Source organism: Coregonus lavaretus (genome assembly GCF_964263955.1).
Source record: "Coregonus lavaretus genome assembly, chromosome: 11".
Taxonomy (NCBI): Eukaryota; Metazoa; Chordata; class Actinopteri; order Salmoniformes; family Salmonidae; genus Coregonus; species Coregonus lavaretus.
In genome coordinates, this window is record NC_139998.1 from 45755945 (window position 1) to 45774568 (window position 18624).

The window sequence follows — 18624 nt, forward strand, 5'->3', positions numbered from 1 at the left end:
ATGTAAAATTTTTTATAAATTGATTGGCATTTTAATGAGGGAAATAAGTATTTGACCCCCTCTCAATCAGAAAGATTTCTGGCTCCCAGGTGTCTTTTATACAGGTAACGAGCTGAGATTAGGAGCACACTCTTACAGGTCCCCTGTAGCTCAGTTGGTAGAGCATGGCGCTTGCAATGCCAGGGTTGTGGGTTCGTTTCCCACGGGGGGCCAGTATGAAAAATGTATGCACTCACAAACTGTAAGTCACTCTGGATAAGAGTGTCTGCTAAATGACAAAAATGTAAATGTGAAATGTAATCTCAGCTTGTTACCTGTATAAAAGACACCTGTCCACAGAAGCAATCAATCAGATTCCAAACTCTCCACCAAGACCAAAGAGCTCTCCAAGGATGTCAGGGACAAGATTGTAGACCTACACAAGGCTGGAATGGGCTACAAGACCATCGCCAAGCAGCTTGGTGAGAAGGTGACAACAGTTGGTGCGATTATTCCCAAATGGAAGAAACACAAAATAACTGTCAATCTCCCTCGGCCTGGGGCTCCATGCAAGATCTCACCTCGTGGAGTTGCAATGATCATGAGAACGGTGAGGAATCAGCCCAGAACTACACGGGAGGATCTTGTCAATGATCTCAAGGCAGCTGGGACCATAGTCACCAAGAAAACAATTGGTAACACACTGCGCTGTGAAGGACTGAAATCCTGCAGCGCCCGCAAGGTCCCCCTGCTCAAGAAAGCACATATACATGCCCGTCTGAAGTTTGCCAATGAACATCTGAATGATTCAGAGGAGAACTGGGTGAAAGTGGTGTGGTCAGATGAGACCAAAATGGAGCTCTTTGGCATCAACTCAACTCGCCGTGTTTGGAGGAGGAGGAATGCTGCCTATGACCCCAAGAACACCATCCCCACCGTCAAACATGGAGGTGGAAACATTATGCTTTGGGGGTGTTTTTCTGCTAAGGGGACAGGACAACTTCACCGCATCAAAGGGACGATGGACGGGGCCATGTACCATCAAATCTTGGGTGAGAACCTCCTTCCCTCAGCCAGGGCATTGAAAATGGGTCGTGGATGGGTATTCCAGCATGACAATGACCCAAAACACACGGCCAAGGCAACAAAGGAGTGGCTCAAGAAGAAGCACATTAAGGTCCTGGAGTGGCCTAGCCAGTCTCCAGACCTTAATCCCATAGAAAATCTGTGGAGGGAGCTGAAGGTTCGAGTTGCCAAACGTCAGCCTCGAAACCTTAATGACTTGGAGAAGATCTGCAAAGAGGAGTGGGACAAAATCTGGTGGTCAACTACAAGAAACGTCTGACCTCTGTGATTGCCAACAAGGGTTTTGCCACCAAGTACTAAGTCATGTTTTGCAGAGGGGTCAAATACTTATTTCCCTCATTAAAATGCAAATCAATTTATAACATTTTTGACATGCGTTTTTCTGGATTTTTTTTGTTGTTATTCTGTCTCTCACTGTTCAAATAAACCTACCATTAAAATTATAGACTGATCATTTCTTTGTCAGTGGGCAAACGTACAAAATCAGCAGGGGATCAAATACTTTTTTATCTCACTGTAGTTAAAACATACACCCTGAGTTTATGCTTTCTTTCCCACTATTTATAATCTTGACAATTTAAAGATATACTGTAAAAGCCCACTTTCACATTTGGATGTTGCAGCAGATAATTTTATTTTGATCCAAGATCTATTGACTAATTGCACATCAAAGTTTTTGTTTAGTTCAGGTTTGTAATTGGTTAAAAAAGTTTAGTCTTTCACATTGTGGTACCCAACTCAGAGAAACGTGTTTTGTCAGAGGTATTGCATTCTTGTGACATATTATGTGGACATTTCCTCATATTTGAAGCTCAATTACATTCCACATTTCCTGTTATGTAATACATTCTTTAAAGATCCTGTGCAATCACTTTTTTTTATTACATATTAAGTGTCCATCAAGCAGTAATGTTAATGTAAAAATTATGGCAGGGAGTCACACTGCACCATCATACTGCTCCATCATTGCTACTACCATGTGTCCATTTAATATTCCAAATGCAATATTAAGGGATATACATTTTAAGTTGTTCATGAAATACTGTCTGAATCAATGATTAAATAATCAAGTCATTTAAGAGTCATTGAACACTTGAGTTAACATTTATTAAAATGTGTCTATTCAGACATGGCTTTTGGCACTTTCAGTAAGGATTACACAACCAACTGCCTAGACAATAGGAGAAACATTGACATTTACAAACTAAACTACTATATTATCATTTGACTATTTTCCTGATATAAATATGTACTGACATTACTTAAGATATACACGCCTGCATCAAACAAGCATTGAAGGAAATATCTATTCATATCACTGTAAAAAGCTTTAAGAGAATACTATGCAGAAACAGAAGTTTTCCTATCCTGTATTGTTGGCACACATTGAACATGAGTTCAATTAATTAATGTTGGAGCTTAATATTTACAGCACTACTAGTAATAAACAAGCAACAAAGTTTAAAAAAAATTGCACCACTACATATAGTAGAGGGTTGTTGGTTGTAATATTCAAAAGAAGTTAAGCTTCTCGTATGAATACATTACTTGTGAAATCACAAAAGACATTCATAGTGAGAGGTTGAAAGCCTGGGAAACTAAATGTACGCACACAACAAACTTTGGTTATCGACACACTGGCAGGTCAAGTTTCTTCATACCATTTTAGATAGTACAAATAAAGTTATGGATATTTTAAATAACCTGGATGGATACTTTCAAAAAGTCATTAGTATAAATACATACACAAATACATAGCAATAGGGTTGCCAAAATTCCTGGAACTTTCAATAAATTCTCCGGTTTTCCCAGAGTTTCCATTCAGCCAGGATTTCTGGAAAACCAGGGAATTTATTGAAAGTTCCAGGAATGCATTCGTAAGGCATAAGTGCTAGTTCAGGGGTGGTTTATGATAGAAAAGAGTGCCTGAGAGGCAAAGCACAGAGCAGGTTTGCTGTCAAGTAAGAAGGTTGTGTTATATTAACTCATTAGTACTGTACATAATCAGTACAGTACTTTTTGATTAGACATTCCAAATCAAATGGCAGTTGAGAGAATCTATGAAGCTGTATATTTATTTTTTTGAAGTTGACCTGTTTCATTGTCAGATGGTAAACTTACATAATTTGCTAAATAATGTAAACAAATGGGGGAATAACAATGTACCTGGATTCAGTACAGTAGACCACAAGGTCTATGCATGCAAGTATCAAAAGCTGCCAAATGGTGTACATCTTTGACAAAACAATAGAAAAGCTTTCTCCCCAAATAAAACACAATCATGCAAAGTCAAATTGGAAAGTGGCCCATATCTTTGTGGATAGATTTATATTCTTGCAAGAGTGTGAATATTGTGCAAAGAGAGTTTGCAAGTATTTTTTTTTTTACCAGCACAAGTAATGAAAACCATAGATATACCTCTAAAGCCATATACATTGACAAATGATCATAGTGATGAGTTCTGTGCTATAGAATAGTTTCTGATCACGCTCTTTCTTCACTCAAGTTGCATGAAAAGGTCCAAGGGTTTTAAGCCTGGTCCTACCACTAAAGCTGTTTTTATTTTTTCAATTCATAGTGGCTAATTAATTCATCAGTACAGATACAGAAGGTGAGCTGCATACTCCCTCTCTGGCCCAGTTCTATTTTGATCCCTGCCCCCTTACCCTGGTGGCCATCAATTTTAAGTTCACAGATAGATGAAGGATTGGATTGGATAGTTAAGAGCAATAGAACATCCACTAAGCATATGAGTGGACTACGTAGAGTCAACACAATTTACAACTTACTTAAATTTGGACATCAATGTTAGCAACACTGTTGATTTTCATTCTAACAAATCATGGACTGATTCAGATCTGGGACACCAGGTGAGTGGAATCTCTGGCTAATTAGTGACATCAAACCAGCAGTACTCTGGACTTCCAGGCTCAGATTTGAGTAATCCTATATACACTTACTTATGCCTATCTGTACCTTTCAAGTCTGCACTTATGGGGCTAGGGAGTGAAATGGAACCAGGCCCATCTGTCCAGCGGTGTGACCGTCTCTCAGCTCATGTGCTCCAGGTAGGCAGAGAGCATGGGGCTGGGAGGCTGGAACAAGCCCTCCTGTTTGTTCATGACATCAGTCTGACGAGCACCGTTACAGTCCGAGCCTGCAGCACACAGACAACATAAAACATCTCTCAATACATAACTCATTATAGAGTACCACAGTATGTCATTATACCCATAAAACCTAGCGGTCAAACAGGGAAATGGTTCCAATCGTTTTTACACCATTCATTTTTCCTATAGGGGATTTTAGCAACACTTAAAATAAGGGCTGTGTTTTGTGTAGGCTTACCTTGGTGTGACGTTTTGATAACTGTAAATCTCTCTAGGACAAGGTTTATGGGTATTATGACACCTCCACTGTGGGGCTCTATTTTCATGTTACTAACCACATTTCCATCCCCAGTTTTTATGCGAGTAAAGTCATACCGTATAAAAAAAAAAAAAAATCACGACAGCTGTTGGTACAATTTCAGAAATGTCGACAGACAATTTGTTTGTTCGATATGGTGGGATCTTTGTGTGTCGGTAAAATGAATTATGCAACAAATTTAGGTGGAAACGATTTCTTGCGCAATTTTTGATAGAATAACCATAATGTCGAGGTAAATTTGCAGTCACACTACGCTATGTTGTATGGTCCTCCCACTACGACTTGACAAAGCATGCACATTAGGCTCCAGATGAAATAGATTGAAATGCACTTCACAAGGTGGTGAAAGTGCACGTGATGAGCTTGTTGCTTCTTTCCAATAAATATTGAGTGTCTTTATTTGTATGCTAGTGACATTATGATCGGTGCTTAGCTGCCAATTAACAAATAAAAATGATCTTGCTCTTATCCATCTCATCATATAACCTAATGTCCATTATATCAGCAAACTGTTGTCTAAAGAGCATGCGCAAAAAAAACGAGATTGGGCAAGTTTGCCATTTATCGCAACAGTGTGTGTACCAAAACCATCGATAGAGTGGAAAATGCAATGGAAACACATTGAACTTATGTTTTTTATTCGGTACATGAGAACTTTAGCGCAAACGTTTTTTTTATGTGCACTACGTCATCACGCACAGCCTTTAAACTGCAACAAGTCAGTTTGATGGAAACAAACCTCTGGTGGGAAAATGTGCATATTTTTTAAATATTCGTACTCAAAATATTGGAGAAATATGTTTTTTTCCACAAGCGTAGGTTAGGTGTCAGTGTCGCTTTAAAAGTCATAAATAACTATAGAAATAATATATTTCAGCCTCCCGAGTGGCGCAGCGGTCTAAGGATTCTGCGATGCAGTGCTTGAGGCGTCACAACAGACCCGGGTTTGATTCCAGGCTGTGTCACAGCCGGCCATGACCGGAAGACCCATGAGGTAGCACACAATTGACCCAGCGTCGTCCGGGTAAGGGGAGGGTTTGCAGGCGACCGAAGTCAGCTTGCAGGCGCCCGGCCCGCCACAAGGAGTCGGTAGAGCGCGATGGGACAAGGAATTTGGCCGGCCGGGATTTCCTTGCCCCATCACGCTCTACCGACTCCTTGTGGCGGGCCGGGCGCCTGCAAACTGACTTCGGTCGCCAGCTGGACGGTGTTTCCTCCGACACATTGGTGCAGCTGGCTTCCGGGTTAAGCAAGCAGTGCGGCTTGGCAGGGTCGTGTTTCAGAGGATGCATGCCTCTCCCGAGTCCGTAGGGGAGTTGCAGCGATGGGACAAGACTGTAACTACCAAAGGGGTAAAAGTACACACACACAAAAATATATACATACAGTGGGGAAAAAAAGTATTTAGTCAGCCACCAATTGTGCAAATTCTCCCACTTAAAAAGATGAGAGAGGCCTGTAATTTTCATCATAGGTACACGTCAACTATGACAGACAAAATGAGGAAAAAAAATCCAGAAAATCACATTGTAGGATTTTTAATGAATTTATTTGCAAATTATGGTGGAAAATAAGTATTTGGTCAATAACAAAAGTTTCTCAATACTTTGTTATATACCCTTTGTTGGCAATGACACAGGTCAAACGTTTTCTGTAAGTCTTCACAAGGTTTTCACACACTGTTGCTGGTATTTTGGCCCATTCCTCCATGCAGATCTCCTCTAGAGCAGTGATGTTTTGGGGCTGTCGCTGGGCAACACGGACTTTCAACTCCCTCCAAAGATTTTCAATGGGGTTGAGATCTGGAGACTGGCTAGGCTACTCCAGGACCTTGAAATGCTTCTTACGAAGCCACTCCTTCGTTGCCCGGGCGGTGTGTTTGGGATCATTGTCATGCTGAAAGACCCAGCCACGTTTCATCTTCAATGCCCTTGCTGATGGAAGGAGGTTTTCACTCAAAATCTCACGATACATGGCCCCATTCATTCTTTCCTTTACACATCAGTCGTCCTGGTCCCTTTGCAGAAAAACAGCCCCAAAGCATGATGTTTCCACCCCCATGCTTCACAGTAGGTATGGTGTTCTTTGGATGCAACTCAGCCTTCTTTGTCCTCCAAACACGACGAGTTGAGTTTTTACCAAAAAGTTATATTTTGGTTTCATCTGACCATATGACATTCTCCCAATCCTCTTCTGGATCATCCAAATGCACTCTAGCAAACTTCAGACGGGCCTGGACATGTACTGGCTTAAGTAGGGGGACACGTCTTGCACTGCAGGATTTGAGTCCCTGGCGGCGTAGTGTGTTACTGATGGTAGGCTTTGTTACTTTGGTCCCAGCTCTCTGCAGGTCATTCACTAGGTCCCCCCCGTGTGGTTCTGGGATTTTTGCTCACCGTTCTTGTGATCATTTTGACCCCACGGGGTGAGATCTTGCGTGGAGCCCCAGATCGAGGGAGATTATCAGTGGTCTTGTATGTCTTCCATTTCCTAATAATTGCTCCCACAGTTGATTTCTTCAAACCAAGCTGCTTACCTATTGCAGATTCAGTCTTCCCAGCCTGGTGCAGGTCTACAATTTTGTTTCTGGTGTCCTTTGACAGCTCTTTGGTCTTGGCCATAGTGGAGTTTGGAGTGTGACTGTTTGAGGTTGTGGACAGGTGTCTTTTATACTGATAACAAGTTCAAACAGGTGCCATTAATACAGGTAACGAGTGGAGGACAGAGGAGCCTCTTAAAGAAGAAGTTACAGGTCTGTGAGAGCCAGAAATCTTGCTTGTTTGTAGGTGACCAAATACTTATTTTCCACCATAATTTGCAAATAAATTCATAAAAAAATCCTACAATGTGATTTTCTGGATTTTTTTTCTCAATTTGTCTGTCATAGTTGACGTGTACCTATGATGAAAATTACAGGCCTCTCTCATCTTTTTAAGTGGGAGAACTTGCACAATTGGTGGCTGACTAAATACTTTTTTTCCCCACTGTATTTCATGGTCATTCTACTACTTACTTGCTGAAACAAGGTCCATGTACTGGCAGACGGCATGAAGCAGTAGCCTCTCAAAGCTAATAAACAAAACACAAAATCAGTTCATTCAACTGGAAATCTGTTAATTGGGTCAACATTTCCCACATAATTGGTATCTATACAAGTCCAAATATTAGCCCAGAAGACCTTCTCAAATGTTTAAAGAACACTTCTGATAATTCTGTTTGGGGAACATTTTCAGAGGGAAAAAAGTACCTGCTTCCAAGGTTGGTGGTGTAAACAGAGTGAGGCTGAGCACCAAAGAAACTGAGAAGGTTCTCTTCAAGTACCTCAAGTGTCCCCTAAACCAATCAGAGGGGAGAATGGCAATGAGAGAGAGAAGTTAAAGTGTGTAATTAAGTGTTGATGAGGACAGGTGTCACTAGCACAGATAACAGTGTCTTTATCTTTGGTTAACCCATGATATGGTTGGCAAACATGTCTTAAAATCTCATAATGATTAATGTTGATGCTTACAATGGGAATTTGTTTGCGTTTCAGCGTAGCACGCAGCCTTCGATCAATCCTCTGGAAGTAGTCTTGAGCACTGAAGGCTGGATTCACTGCAGAGTAGAAAAATGTGATCAGTTCATATCAAATATCCCAATGTCAAATATCCCCAAATCCTGACAATGAGCATGTTTAAACCAATGAAGCACTGATTTTTATCATTTACAGATTTTATTTCCTGGCAAACATCGTTGTTTACTGACCTGTAGTGATAAAACACATCAACCGAAACATACGCTTGGTAATGAACTTTCAACAGCATAATGCTACAAGCTTTGTATGTAGGGCAGTGCATGTTGGGATTGTGACAGGCATTGATCCTGGGCTCTCACCCGCTCTCTGGTCCTTGGGGAGCTTGTTGGAGTTGCTCCTCTTGGCCTCCTCTTCCAGAAGGGCCAGAAGCTTCTCCTGCTCCTCTCCAGAGCGATTCATGAAGTCATTCCATTGCTGGGAGACAGACAAGGGGACAATGAGCTACAGCTTAGGGGCAAAAATGTAGTTAGGGGTAGTAGTGGTAAAACGTTCAGCGAGTCTCTCTTGCAACAAGCGAGGCCTGATTGAAGATAAATTGTTGGGACCAGTAGAATCCTACCTCCACGTAGTTGCCATTGGTGCAGGCCTCAGTGAAGATGGAAGGTGGGGCAGGGTCACTGCATACCTCTGCCTCGTCTTTGGAGCACTCATCTTTTTCAAGTAGATTGGCAAGGTAGCGACCTTTTTGGGGGGAGAGAAGAAATGAATAGGCAGCATCGTTAAATCATGTTGATAAAATACTGTTTGGCTATTGGCTATGACTAATGAATGCGTTCAGACCAGCTGCAATCAAGCTAGTGGGTATTAAGAATCTATGATGAACAGGCATCTACCATCTGCAGCAACCCAACATCTGCAGCAGAGTGAAATATTCCCACTGACAGACATGAGAACTTACTGTTCTCCTGCCGCCTTTGGCTCTTCTTGCCTTTGGCTCTGGGTGTGAGGTCAGAGTTGCGTACCGCCTGGTTGATGAAAAACTGTTTCTTCTTGGTTGGAGACGCACGTTTGGCTGGGGAGTTGGGCAGAGAGGTGCATTTGCGCTCCTCTTTCAGGCTGGGAGAAATAGAGAGCAAGGATTATGAGGACTCAATTAGTGTGTTGACTGATGTGTTCGTGGTGACCTCTTCACAAAATATGTATTTGTTCAAGTGTAGCTAGTAACTAATATTGAATGGCCTTACTAATAGAATAATCTCGCTACAGTTATACTGACCACAGAATAGTAGGCTAGATGTAGGTTACATGACACCCCACCATAAAAAGTGGGTCAGTCGGTTCAGATTGCAAAGCCACGCCCCATTAAAATTATCGAGCTCTGAATGGTCGATTTTCACTGTTACCACTTTTAGACCAGATGGCAACATTGTAGCTAACGTCCTATCATTGTCAAATGACTCATGCAAATGAGGTTGCTTGATGATCTGTCATGAAGAAGTATATTGTTGGTTACAATAGTAACAGCTATAGCTAGGTGTATATAGAAGAGGTCTCGTCAGAGAATTTAACGATTGGCTACAAATATTTTTGCATGAGCAGAGAGAGAGCAGCAGAGGTGTCACAAACGACTCGAGCAACAAAAAAATCTTGCTAACCAGTTTTACTAACTAGGGTCAGCCACTTGAAATGGCGTCAATGTAACATATACACAAGCCATTTGTGATAAACTTAGTTCACCTTCACCAACGGTAGCCGGCAAACCTACACACACATTTTAGATGTGTACCACCACACCAGCTTGCAAGCTTAGCTAGTTAACGTTAGCTACCCGTATTGTAGTGTTAAGCACAAACATATTGATATAGCATTCATTTATACAAATGTACCTGCTAGCAAAACTAACTGGCAAAATCTACGATACAGACTAGCTATTTATCAAATATTCAATGTTTGAAAACAATGACTCAAATGTGCTTGTCGATTGCTACTAGCTAGCTCGCAAGTTCCCAATTTAGTTAGACCATTTAGCTAGACTTTTTCACTCACATAATATCCTGTTCCTCATTATTATTTGTCAAAACAACCATCTTACGCAAAGAACAACTAACGAGGGTTGAATACAAAAACAATAGCTACGATACACACATAAATAGAGTACGCGTTCAGTTAGCCACTTGCTAGCTTGGCTCTGTCAGAGTAGGTAGACAGACAACAGCAAAGCTTATCCCCGCCCTTCACAAAACCGAAAACGAGGCACAAGCTCTAGGTCATTAGAATCTTGATCGCAGCAACACGGGCTCTGTGTCAACGTCAAACCAAGTTGACGTTGGTTACAAAATAACTTTATTTCTCGCCTTAACGTTTCTTTTTTATTAGTAGCTATCTACGCGAAAAAGACGCGTAGGCTCTATTTCAATGACATCTGAACATATCTCGTAAAGTTAAGGTTGTAGACGTTTCCATAACAGCAATGTTTAACTGTGCCCTTCCAGAGGCAAGAGAGCCAATTTACAAGACAGAGTCCCAAACAGTCCCACCCGGCCAGACATAGTCAGTAGCCTATTGTTCTTTCTAGGTGTTCTTTGTTTGGGGATATAATTGGGAAAAGGCTACTTTTATCTTTTGGATATCTTTCTCAGGTATGTCTTGGTGTTTTCCTTTGTAGATTAATAGTTATACTAGTATCAAATGTTTTAGAAAAGCTGCTTTTGCTTACATAATATTAGAGCATCATGTTTACAGTGTGAACTTTTATTCCAGGCAAAATTGTAGACATAGGAATGGGCCGGAGGAACAAGGCAAGGGCAACAAGACCAGAAATAGGCGACAAACGGGTAACACCTGAACCTCATCCAATGGTTGTGGGAGCAGTGAAATGTGTACAACCCAGGAAGACTGCCTTAAAGTTAACTAAGGTTTGTGAAGTAACCACAAACAACATCAATGCCAGAAGTCCTGTCTCCAATACATATGAGAGATTAGACAATAGAGTGGTGAAAATCTGTGTCAATCTATGGCCTGTCCTGGCTTCAGCCAAAGAGCCTGTAGAGGAAAGCAGTGGTTCTCTGGATGAAGAGGAACCTGGGACAAGCACAGATACAAGGACCTTCAACACATCAAAGTCTGGTGAGCAGCGTCCGAGAGACCAAGAATGGAGACCCCACGTTAGACAAGAATTGGACAGGGCTAAAGCAAGCCGTCTAGTGAAGCCTATGTTACTACCACCCATAAGTAAACCATCCCCTACTACACGACTAGCACATTCAGAGTGCATGGGAATGCCAGTGTCACACACGTCTCTTCCACAGATATGTGTATCAGACCAAGATGCCTTGGTGAAATCCTCCAAGGGGACAAAACCCAGTGAGAATGAGGCACCATTTCCCATGATCCTATTGCAGAAGACCAGCACTTTGATGGACACCACCATTATCTCCCGATGTGTAAGGATCAGCTGCATTTCACCACCTTTCATGTATTACACAGTTATTACTTAACATCAAACTTCACCAAACCTTATCAAAATCCACTGTTAATGTATCTTATATTAATTTATTCCACAAATGATATTCTAAGGGAGATACAAAAAAAAATGGTACATCTAAATATCCTGCTGGCTAGTTATCTAATCCATTGTGTATCAAATACTGAATGAGCAATTAAATACCCCATTGAAGCAGTTACATCCAATCTTCATATTGTCTCAATTCAGAGGTCTGCCCAGTTTCGCCTCCCTGAGATCTCAGTGTCCAGTATAGAAGGCCTGCTTCAGAGAGTGGCAGAGCGAGTGGGAAGGAGAGAGAGAGATGATGAGACATGGGGACTGACCTATCCTGATCATCTTCTCATGGCTGGCGCGCTGCGAAACCTGAGAGAGAAGAGGCTCCAGCATCAGGGAGACTATAGCACAGAGTACTGTTCCATCAATACTTCTTACAATGGGAAGGTTATCCTTTAACAATTTTACATTTTAGTCATTTAGCAGACACTCTTATCCAGAGCGACATACAGGAGTAATTAGGGTTAAGTGCCTTGCTCAAGGGCACATCAACAGATTTTTCACCTTTCGGTTCCTGGCCCAACGCTCTTAACCGCTAGCCTACCAGCCGTCCCAACAATGAGCACAGAGACCCGTCAGAATTCATGATAATTGTTGTTCTATTGTGGCAATTGATTGAGATGAAGCCACTTTTATGGCTAACTAATTTATTTTAACCTTTCCCAGGGGAACGGTAAGATGTTCAGAGGTCAAGCCAATCGGTGGGAAGAAAGGGACCACTCTAATAACAGAGAATGAAATGCAGAACCCTGCCTCCCTCTGCAATAGAACCAAACTGCCCGTCATCCTTAGTATGACCAAAGGAAGCCTTTGAACATGGATGAATCACCATCTCAACAATAGATGAAAATTGTACATGCTAATAAAGTTGTTATACATTACTAGAACAAAATACCCAAGATAGATGTATCCCCATTTAAAAGTTTTATTACTATATGTTCTGTATACATCTAGTTGTATGTACACATAAATAATCACACACATATTCAAGTATGAATGTTCAAGCATAATATACATCATAAGACCATACATTCAATTGTATGTACAGATATTCTACACATGCCTATCAGTTATTGTAACAATCTCGCCAATACGTCAGACTACAGTACAGTAGTAAACTGCTTTGGATTTACAGCTACATATTTTTTTTCTCAAGTTCCATTCAGTATAACATGAGCCCAATTGAAAGATAAAAAACAAATATAAAAACAACAGTTGACCTAATGAAGGCAGTGTTTGGAGTCTGGTACGCAGTCTGGTAACTGTACATCTCAATGTTGTGCCAGTGCAAGTAAACTACGTTTTTAGCGTCAAATAATAAAAGTGACTGGACACCAGAAAAAAATATGTTTTTGTCTCTGTGCAAAACATGAGACCAATGTGAAAAGATATTGACGATGATTTTGTTGCCCTGAACATCTTCAGCGATAATGTAACAAATCATCGGTAAGATTGTGTGCAGCATTTCTCAGTTAAAGTGCTTTAGGCAAAATGCAAATGCTAAGATATTGAAAGACTCTTTGATTGACCCATGAGGAACACCACTTTTTCATCATTCATTGGAAATTGAAATGCCAAATAAAAAGTAAATAATAAACGAAAGACCTGAACCATGAAAGTGCCTGTAAGTAATTGGAGGTGAATACAACTAGTTTGGAGGTATTGGACCACTACACTATAGCTGTGATGGAGAATGAACAAGGCACCACACCCAGACATTAGAGGAGCTATCCGGTAGTACTTCCCTCCCCTCTCCTAGAGGACACAGGGGCACAGAGATCCCAGGCTGTCCATTCAGGGGGCTGTGCCCCAATAACTTTACACACTGCTGTCTTGTGTGTTGCTACCCACTAGGAACAGACTGGTCGGATCCTTATTGCCTGAAGTCTCCCTTGTGCCCTTGGATCCGTTGGCGGACGATTCCCTGCTTGACCTCCTACTACTCGACTCTCTCCTGCTCTCTCCCCTGCTCTCTCCCCTGCTCGATCCCCTGCTCGATCCCCTGCTCGACTCGGGCTTCTCCTGTGGCCTGCTTGTCATCGCCATGCCACTGTCCGTGACCCCGTTTGGTTTGGTCTCTCTGGGTCTGCCGTCTGAGGACTTGACAGACTGGAGAGGCTTGGTTGTTTGGGCTGGTTTGGCTGTCTGCCCTAGTTGGGTGGGCTGGGCCACTCTTCTGGGTTGAGGTGCTGGTGTCCCACCGTTGACCGTCACTTCCCTCAGCCGGTCTTCATCGCTCTGCTCCTTGGCAAAGTTGACAAACACCTGCAGGGTGGGGGAGAGGAGATAATGGACACACATCGAAGGGTTAACACAGGGGCATGGTTTAAGATAAGATGCAAATGGAAGTAGGTGCTTGGAGGGAAGGAGAAGTGCCCTGTTTAAGTGCCTCACAGTGAATGAGTAGAAAATGAATTCTGAAGTGTTATACAGGTAACTACCAAAATAAAGGAAACACTTGAGTAAATAAGGGATACAAAGTATATTGAAGGCAGGTGCTTCCACACAGGTGTGGTTCCTGAGTTAATTAAGCAATTAACATCCCATCATGCTTAGGATCATCTATAATATTATTTATCTATAAAAATGTCCATTATTTTGGCTACCATGGTAGAGATGAAGAGGCGAAGCGAGAGGTTTCAATCTCGCCAAAATCAGCCAATGTGTTTCTATGGGCTTATTTTGGACCTATGCGTCTCACCTGCCATCCCGCCTTTGGGACAAGACATGAGCGTCTCGTCATTTTATACAGATCTCTAACCATGGCTAGCAGAAGAGATCTCAGTGACTTTAAAAGAGGGATCTCAAAGGAGCATAGGGGGTTTAAAAGGTGTGTGTGTGTGTCTCAGTCACCAGATTTTAACCCAATTGAACACTTATGGGAGATTCTGGAGCGGCACCTGAGACAGCGTTTTCCACCACCATCAACAAAACGTATGGAATTTCTTGTGGAAAGATGGTGTTGTATCCCTCCAATAGAGTTCCAGACACTTGTAGAATCTATGCCAATCTAGGCGCATTGAAGCTGTTCAGGCGGCTCGTGGTGGACCAACGCCCTATTAAGATGCTTTATGTCGGTGTTTCCCTTATTTTGGCAAACAACTGCTAGCCTCTTCAGTGTAATCTGACATTTTATAACCTACCTCTTCCCTTCCTCCTCTCCCCACATAACCACATTGGAGTCTTTGCTACTGATTCTATGAAGGAAACCCCCCAGCCTCAACCTTTAACCATCCCACGTGACTGACCCCTGAATGACCTCTACCTGGTCCAGGGTGGTCTGTGACACTGAGTAGTCGGCAATGCCCAGCTCCTCGTGGTTGTTGGAAAGCACATCGAAGACCCGCGCCAAGGAGCAGGCGTTGGAGGGCAGCTGGTACTGCAGCACGTTCTGGTGCCTCTCCTTTAGCTCGATGCCCGGGAAGGAGCCCTTGATGTAGGTGTCCACCGGGCACGGGTCCTCGGGAGGCTTGGGTGGATTGGTCCCCGACAGGCGCAGGACGATCGTGTAGCCGTCCCCGAACCTGTGGGGAAAAGGTGACGAAGTGGAAATAGGGGGGAGGTGTGGGATTTGAAAGACTTAAAAGAGTGCCGGTGTAGATACTGTATTAAATGTTTATGGAGATTTGTATCATGTGTTAAACTGTATAAACACATGATACAGAGCATGAACAGACCAGCTGGCTGGTGTATTTACGGACATATTCAATCTCTCCCTATCCCAGTCTGCTGTCCCCACATGCTTCAAGGCCACCATTGTTCCTGTACTCAAGAAAGCAAAGGCAACTGAACTAAATGACTATCGCCCCGTAGCACTCATCTCTGTCATCATGAAGTGCTTTAAGAGACTAGTCAAGGATCATATCACCTCTACCTTACCTGTAACCCTAGACCCACTTCAATTTGCTTACCGCCCCAATAGATCCACAGACGATGCAATCGCCATCACACTTCCCTATCCCATCTGGACAAGAGGAATACCTATGTAAGAATGTTGTTCATTGACTATAGCTCAGCATTCAACACCATAGTACCCTCCAAGCTCATCATTAAGCTTGAGGCCCTGGGTCTGAACCCCGCCCTGTGCAACTGGGTCCTGGACTTCCTGACGGGCCGCCCCCAGGTGGTGAAGGTAGGAAACAACATCTCCACTTCGCTGATCCTCAACACTGGGGCCCCACAAGGGTGCGTGCTCAGCCCCCTCCTGTACTCCCTGTTCACCCATGACTGTGTGGCCAAGCACGCCTCCAACTCAATCATCAGTAGTCTTGATTACCAACAATGACGAGACAGCCTACAGGGAGGAGGTGAGTCTCGGAGTGTGGTGCCAGGAAAATAACCTCTCACTCAACAAAATAAAACAAAGGAGATGATCGTGGACTTCAGGAAACAGCAGAGGGTGCACCCCCCTATCCACATCGACGGGACCACAGTGGAGAAGGTGGAAGCTTCAAGTTCCTTGGCGTACACATCACTGACAAACTGAAATGGTCCACCCACGCAGACAGTGTGGTGAAGAAGGCGCAACAGAGCCTCTTCAACCTCAGGAGACTGAAGAAATGTGGCTTGGCACCTAAAACCCTCACAAACTTTTAGATGCACAATTGAGAGCATCCTGTCGGGCTGTATCACCGCCTGGTACGGCAACTGCACCGCCTGCAACCGCAGGGCTCTCCAGAGGGTGGTGCGTTCTGCCAAACGTATTACCCGGGGTAAACTACCCGCCCTCCAGGAGACCTACAGCACCCGATGTCACAGGAAGGCCAAAATGATCATCAAGGACATCAACCACCCGAGCCACTACCTGTTCACCCCACTATCATCCAGAAGGCGAGGTCAGTACAGGTGCATCAAAGCTGGGACCGAGAGAATGAAAAACAGCTTCTATCTCAAGGCCATCAGACTGTTAAAAAGCCATCACTAGCACATTAGAGGCTGCTGCTGCCTATTGAAATCACTGGCCACTTTAATAATAATGTTTACATATCTTGCATTACTCATCTCATATGTATATACTGTATTCTATAATATTCTACTGTATCTTAGTCCATGCCGCTCTGTCATTGCTTGTCCATATATGTAGACCACTGAGTGGCACAGTGGTCTAAGGCACTGCATCGCAGTGCTAACTGTGCTACTAGAGATCCTGGTTCGTATCCAGGCTCTGTCGCAGCCGGCCGCGACCGGGAGACTCATGGGCGTCGCACAATTGGCCCAGCGTCGTCCAGGGTAGGGGAGGGAATGGCCGGCAGGGATGTAGAGCAGTTGATAGAGCATGGCGTTTGCAACGCCAGGGTTGCGGGTTCGATTCCCATGGGGGGCCAGTATATAAAAATAAATAAATATGTATTCACTAACTGTAAGTCGCTCTGGATAAGAGCGTCTGCTAAATAATGTAAAAATGTAAAAAAAAAAAAGAAAAAAATTCTTAAATTCCATTCCTTACTTAGATTTGTGTGTAAAAAGTATATGATCCCCTGCTGATTTTGTACGTTTGCCCACTGACAAAGACATGATCAGTCTATAATTTTAATGGTAGGTTTATTTGAACAGTGAGAGACAGAATAACAACAACAAAATCCAGAAAAACGCATGTCAAAAATGTTATAAATTGATTTGCATTTTAATGAGGGAAATAAGTATTTGACCCCTCTGCAAAACATGACTTAGTACTTGGTGGCAAAACCCTTGTTGGCAATCACAGAGGTCAGACGTTTCTTGTGGTTGGCCACCAGGTTTGCACACATCTCAGGAGGGATTTTGTTCCACTCCTCTTTGCAGATCTTCTCCAAGTCATTAAGGTTTCGAGGCTGACGTTTGGCAACTCGAACCTTCAGCTCCCTCCACAGATTTTCTATGGGATTAAGGTCTGGAGACTGGCTAGGTCACTCCAGGACCTTAATGTGCTTCTTCTTGAGCCACTCCTTTGTTGCCTTGGCCGTGTGTTTTGGGTCATTGTCATGCTGGAATACCCATCTACGACCCATTTTCAATGCCCTGGCTGAGGGAAGGAGGTTCTCACCCAAGATTTGACGGTACATGGCCCCGTCCATCGTCCCTTTGATGCGGTGAAGTTGTCCTGTCCCCTTAGCAGAAAAACACCCCAAAGCATAATGTTTCCACCTCCATGTTTGACGGTGGGGATGGTGTTCTTGGGGTCATAGGCAGCATTCCTCCTCCTCCAAACACGGCGAGTTGAGTTGATGCCAAAGAGCTCTATTTTGGTCTCATCTGACCACAACACTTTCACACAGTTCTCCTCTGAATCATTCAGATGTTCATTGGCAAACTTCAGACGGGCATGTATATGTGCTTTCTTGAGCAGGGGGACCTTGCAGGCGCTGCAGGATTTCAGTCCTTCACGGCGTAGTGTGTTACCAATTGTTTTCTTGGTGACTATGGTCCCAGCTGCCTTGAGATCATTGACAAGATCCTCCTGTGTAGTTCTGGGCTGATTCCTCACCGTTCTCATGATCATTGCAACTCCACGAGGTGAGATCTTGCATGGAGCCCCAGGCCGAGGGAGATTGACAGTTATTTTGTGTTTCTTCCATTTGTGAATAATCGCACCTGTTGTCACCTTCTCACCAAGCTGCTTGGCGATGGTCTTGTAGCCCATTCCAGCCTTGTGTAGGTCTACAATCTTGTCCCTGACATCCTTGGAGAGCTCTTTGGTATTGGCCATGGTGGAGAGTTTGGAATCTGATTGATTGATTGCTTCTGTGGACAGGTGTCTTTTATACAGGTAACAAGCTGAGATTAGGAGCACTCCCTTTAAGAGTGTGCTCCTAATCTCAGCTCGTTACCTGTATAAAAGACACCTGGGAGCCAGAAATCTTTCTGATTGAGAGGGGGTCAAATACTTATTTCCCTCATTAAAATGCAAATCAATTTATAACATTTTTGACATGCGTTTTTCTGGATTTTGTTGTTGTTATTCTGTCTCTCACTGTTCAAATAAACCTACCATTAAAATTATAGACTGATCATTTCTTTGTCAGTGGGCAAATGTACAAAATCAGCAGGGGATCAAATACTTTTTTCCCTCACTGTATGT

At 43.1% G+C, this 18624-nt stretch overlaps 2 protein-coding genes and 1 long non-coding RNA gene across 5 annotated transcripts in view; 1 reads left to right on the plus strand and 2 right to left on the minus strand.

Moving 5' to 3' along the window:
- Nucleotides 1–2150: 2150 nt before the first annotated feature.
- r3hdm4 (R3H domain containing 4) lies at nt 2151–10212 on the minus strand. Its single transcript, XM_084171799.1, has 8 exons — nt 10055–10212; nt 8967–9124; nt 8628–8749; nt 8368–8482; nt 8003–8088; nt 7742–7827; nt 7508–7563; nt 2151–4222 (listed from the first exon to the last, which is right to left on the minus strand). Exons 1-8 carry the CDS (start codon nt 10093–10095, stop codon nt 4116–4118), a joined length of 771 nt encoding a protein of 256 aa, XP_084027925.1. The 5' UTR covers nt 10096–10212; the 3' UTR covers nt 2151–4115.
- A 76-nt stretch (nt 10213–10288) lies between these two features.
- On the plus strand, nt 10289–13181 carry LOC311137353. Of its 2 annotated transcripts, XR_014613944.1 has the most exons (4): nt 10308–10647; nt 10769–11451; nt 11721–11920; nt 12234–13181. It is a non-coding gene; the product is annotated as an uncharacterized lncRNA (long non-coding RNA). The 2 variants fall into 2 exon arrangements; XR_014613943.1 differs by having other exon boundaries at nt 10289–10647; nt 11721–12380.
- The window catches only part of abca7 (ATP-binding cassette, sub-family A (ABC1), member 7), a 44124-nt gene continuing 37976 nt past the window's right edge, over nt 12477–18624 (minus strand). For both annotated transcript variants that reach the window (XM_084171787.1, XM_084171786.1), the window contains exons 48-49: nt 14833–15091; nt 12477–13832 (exon numbers count right to left, since the gene is read on the minus strand). In XM_084171787.1, coding sequence (XP_084027913.1) covers nt 13386–13832; nt 14833–15091 — 706 coding nt within the window. In that variant the 3' untranslated portion in view covers nt 12477–13385. The remainder of the gene's footprint in view (nt 13833–14832; nt 15092–18624) is intronic.

Coding starts and splice junctions, on each gene's coding strand:
- r3hdm4 (XM_084171799.1), bottom strand. CDS start 10,095: ATGGTTGTTTTGACAAATAATAATGAGGAACAGGATATTAT. Junction 8,750..8,966: donor CCAAAGGCGGCAGGAGAACA/GTAAGTTCTCAT, acceptor CCCCCCAAAAAG/GTCGCTACCTTGCCAATCTA. Junction 8,483..8,627: donor CCAATGGCAACTACGTGGAG/GTAGGATTCTAC, acceptor TCTGTCTCCCAG/CAATGGAATGACTTCATGAA.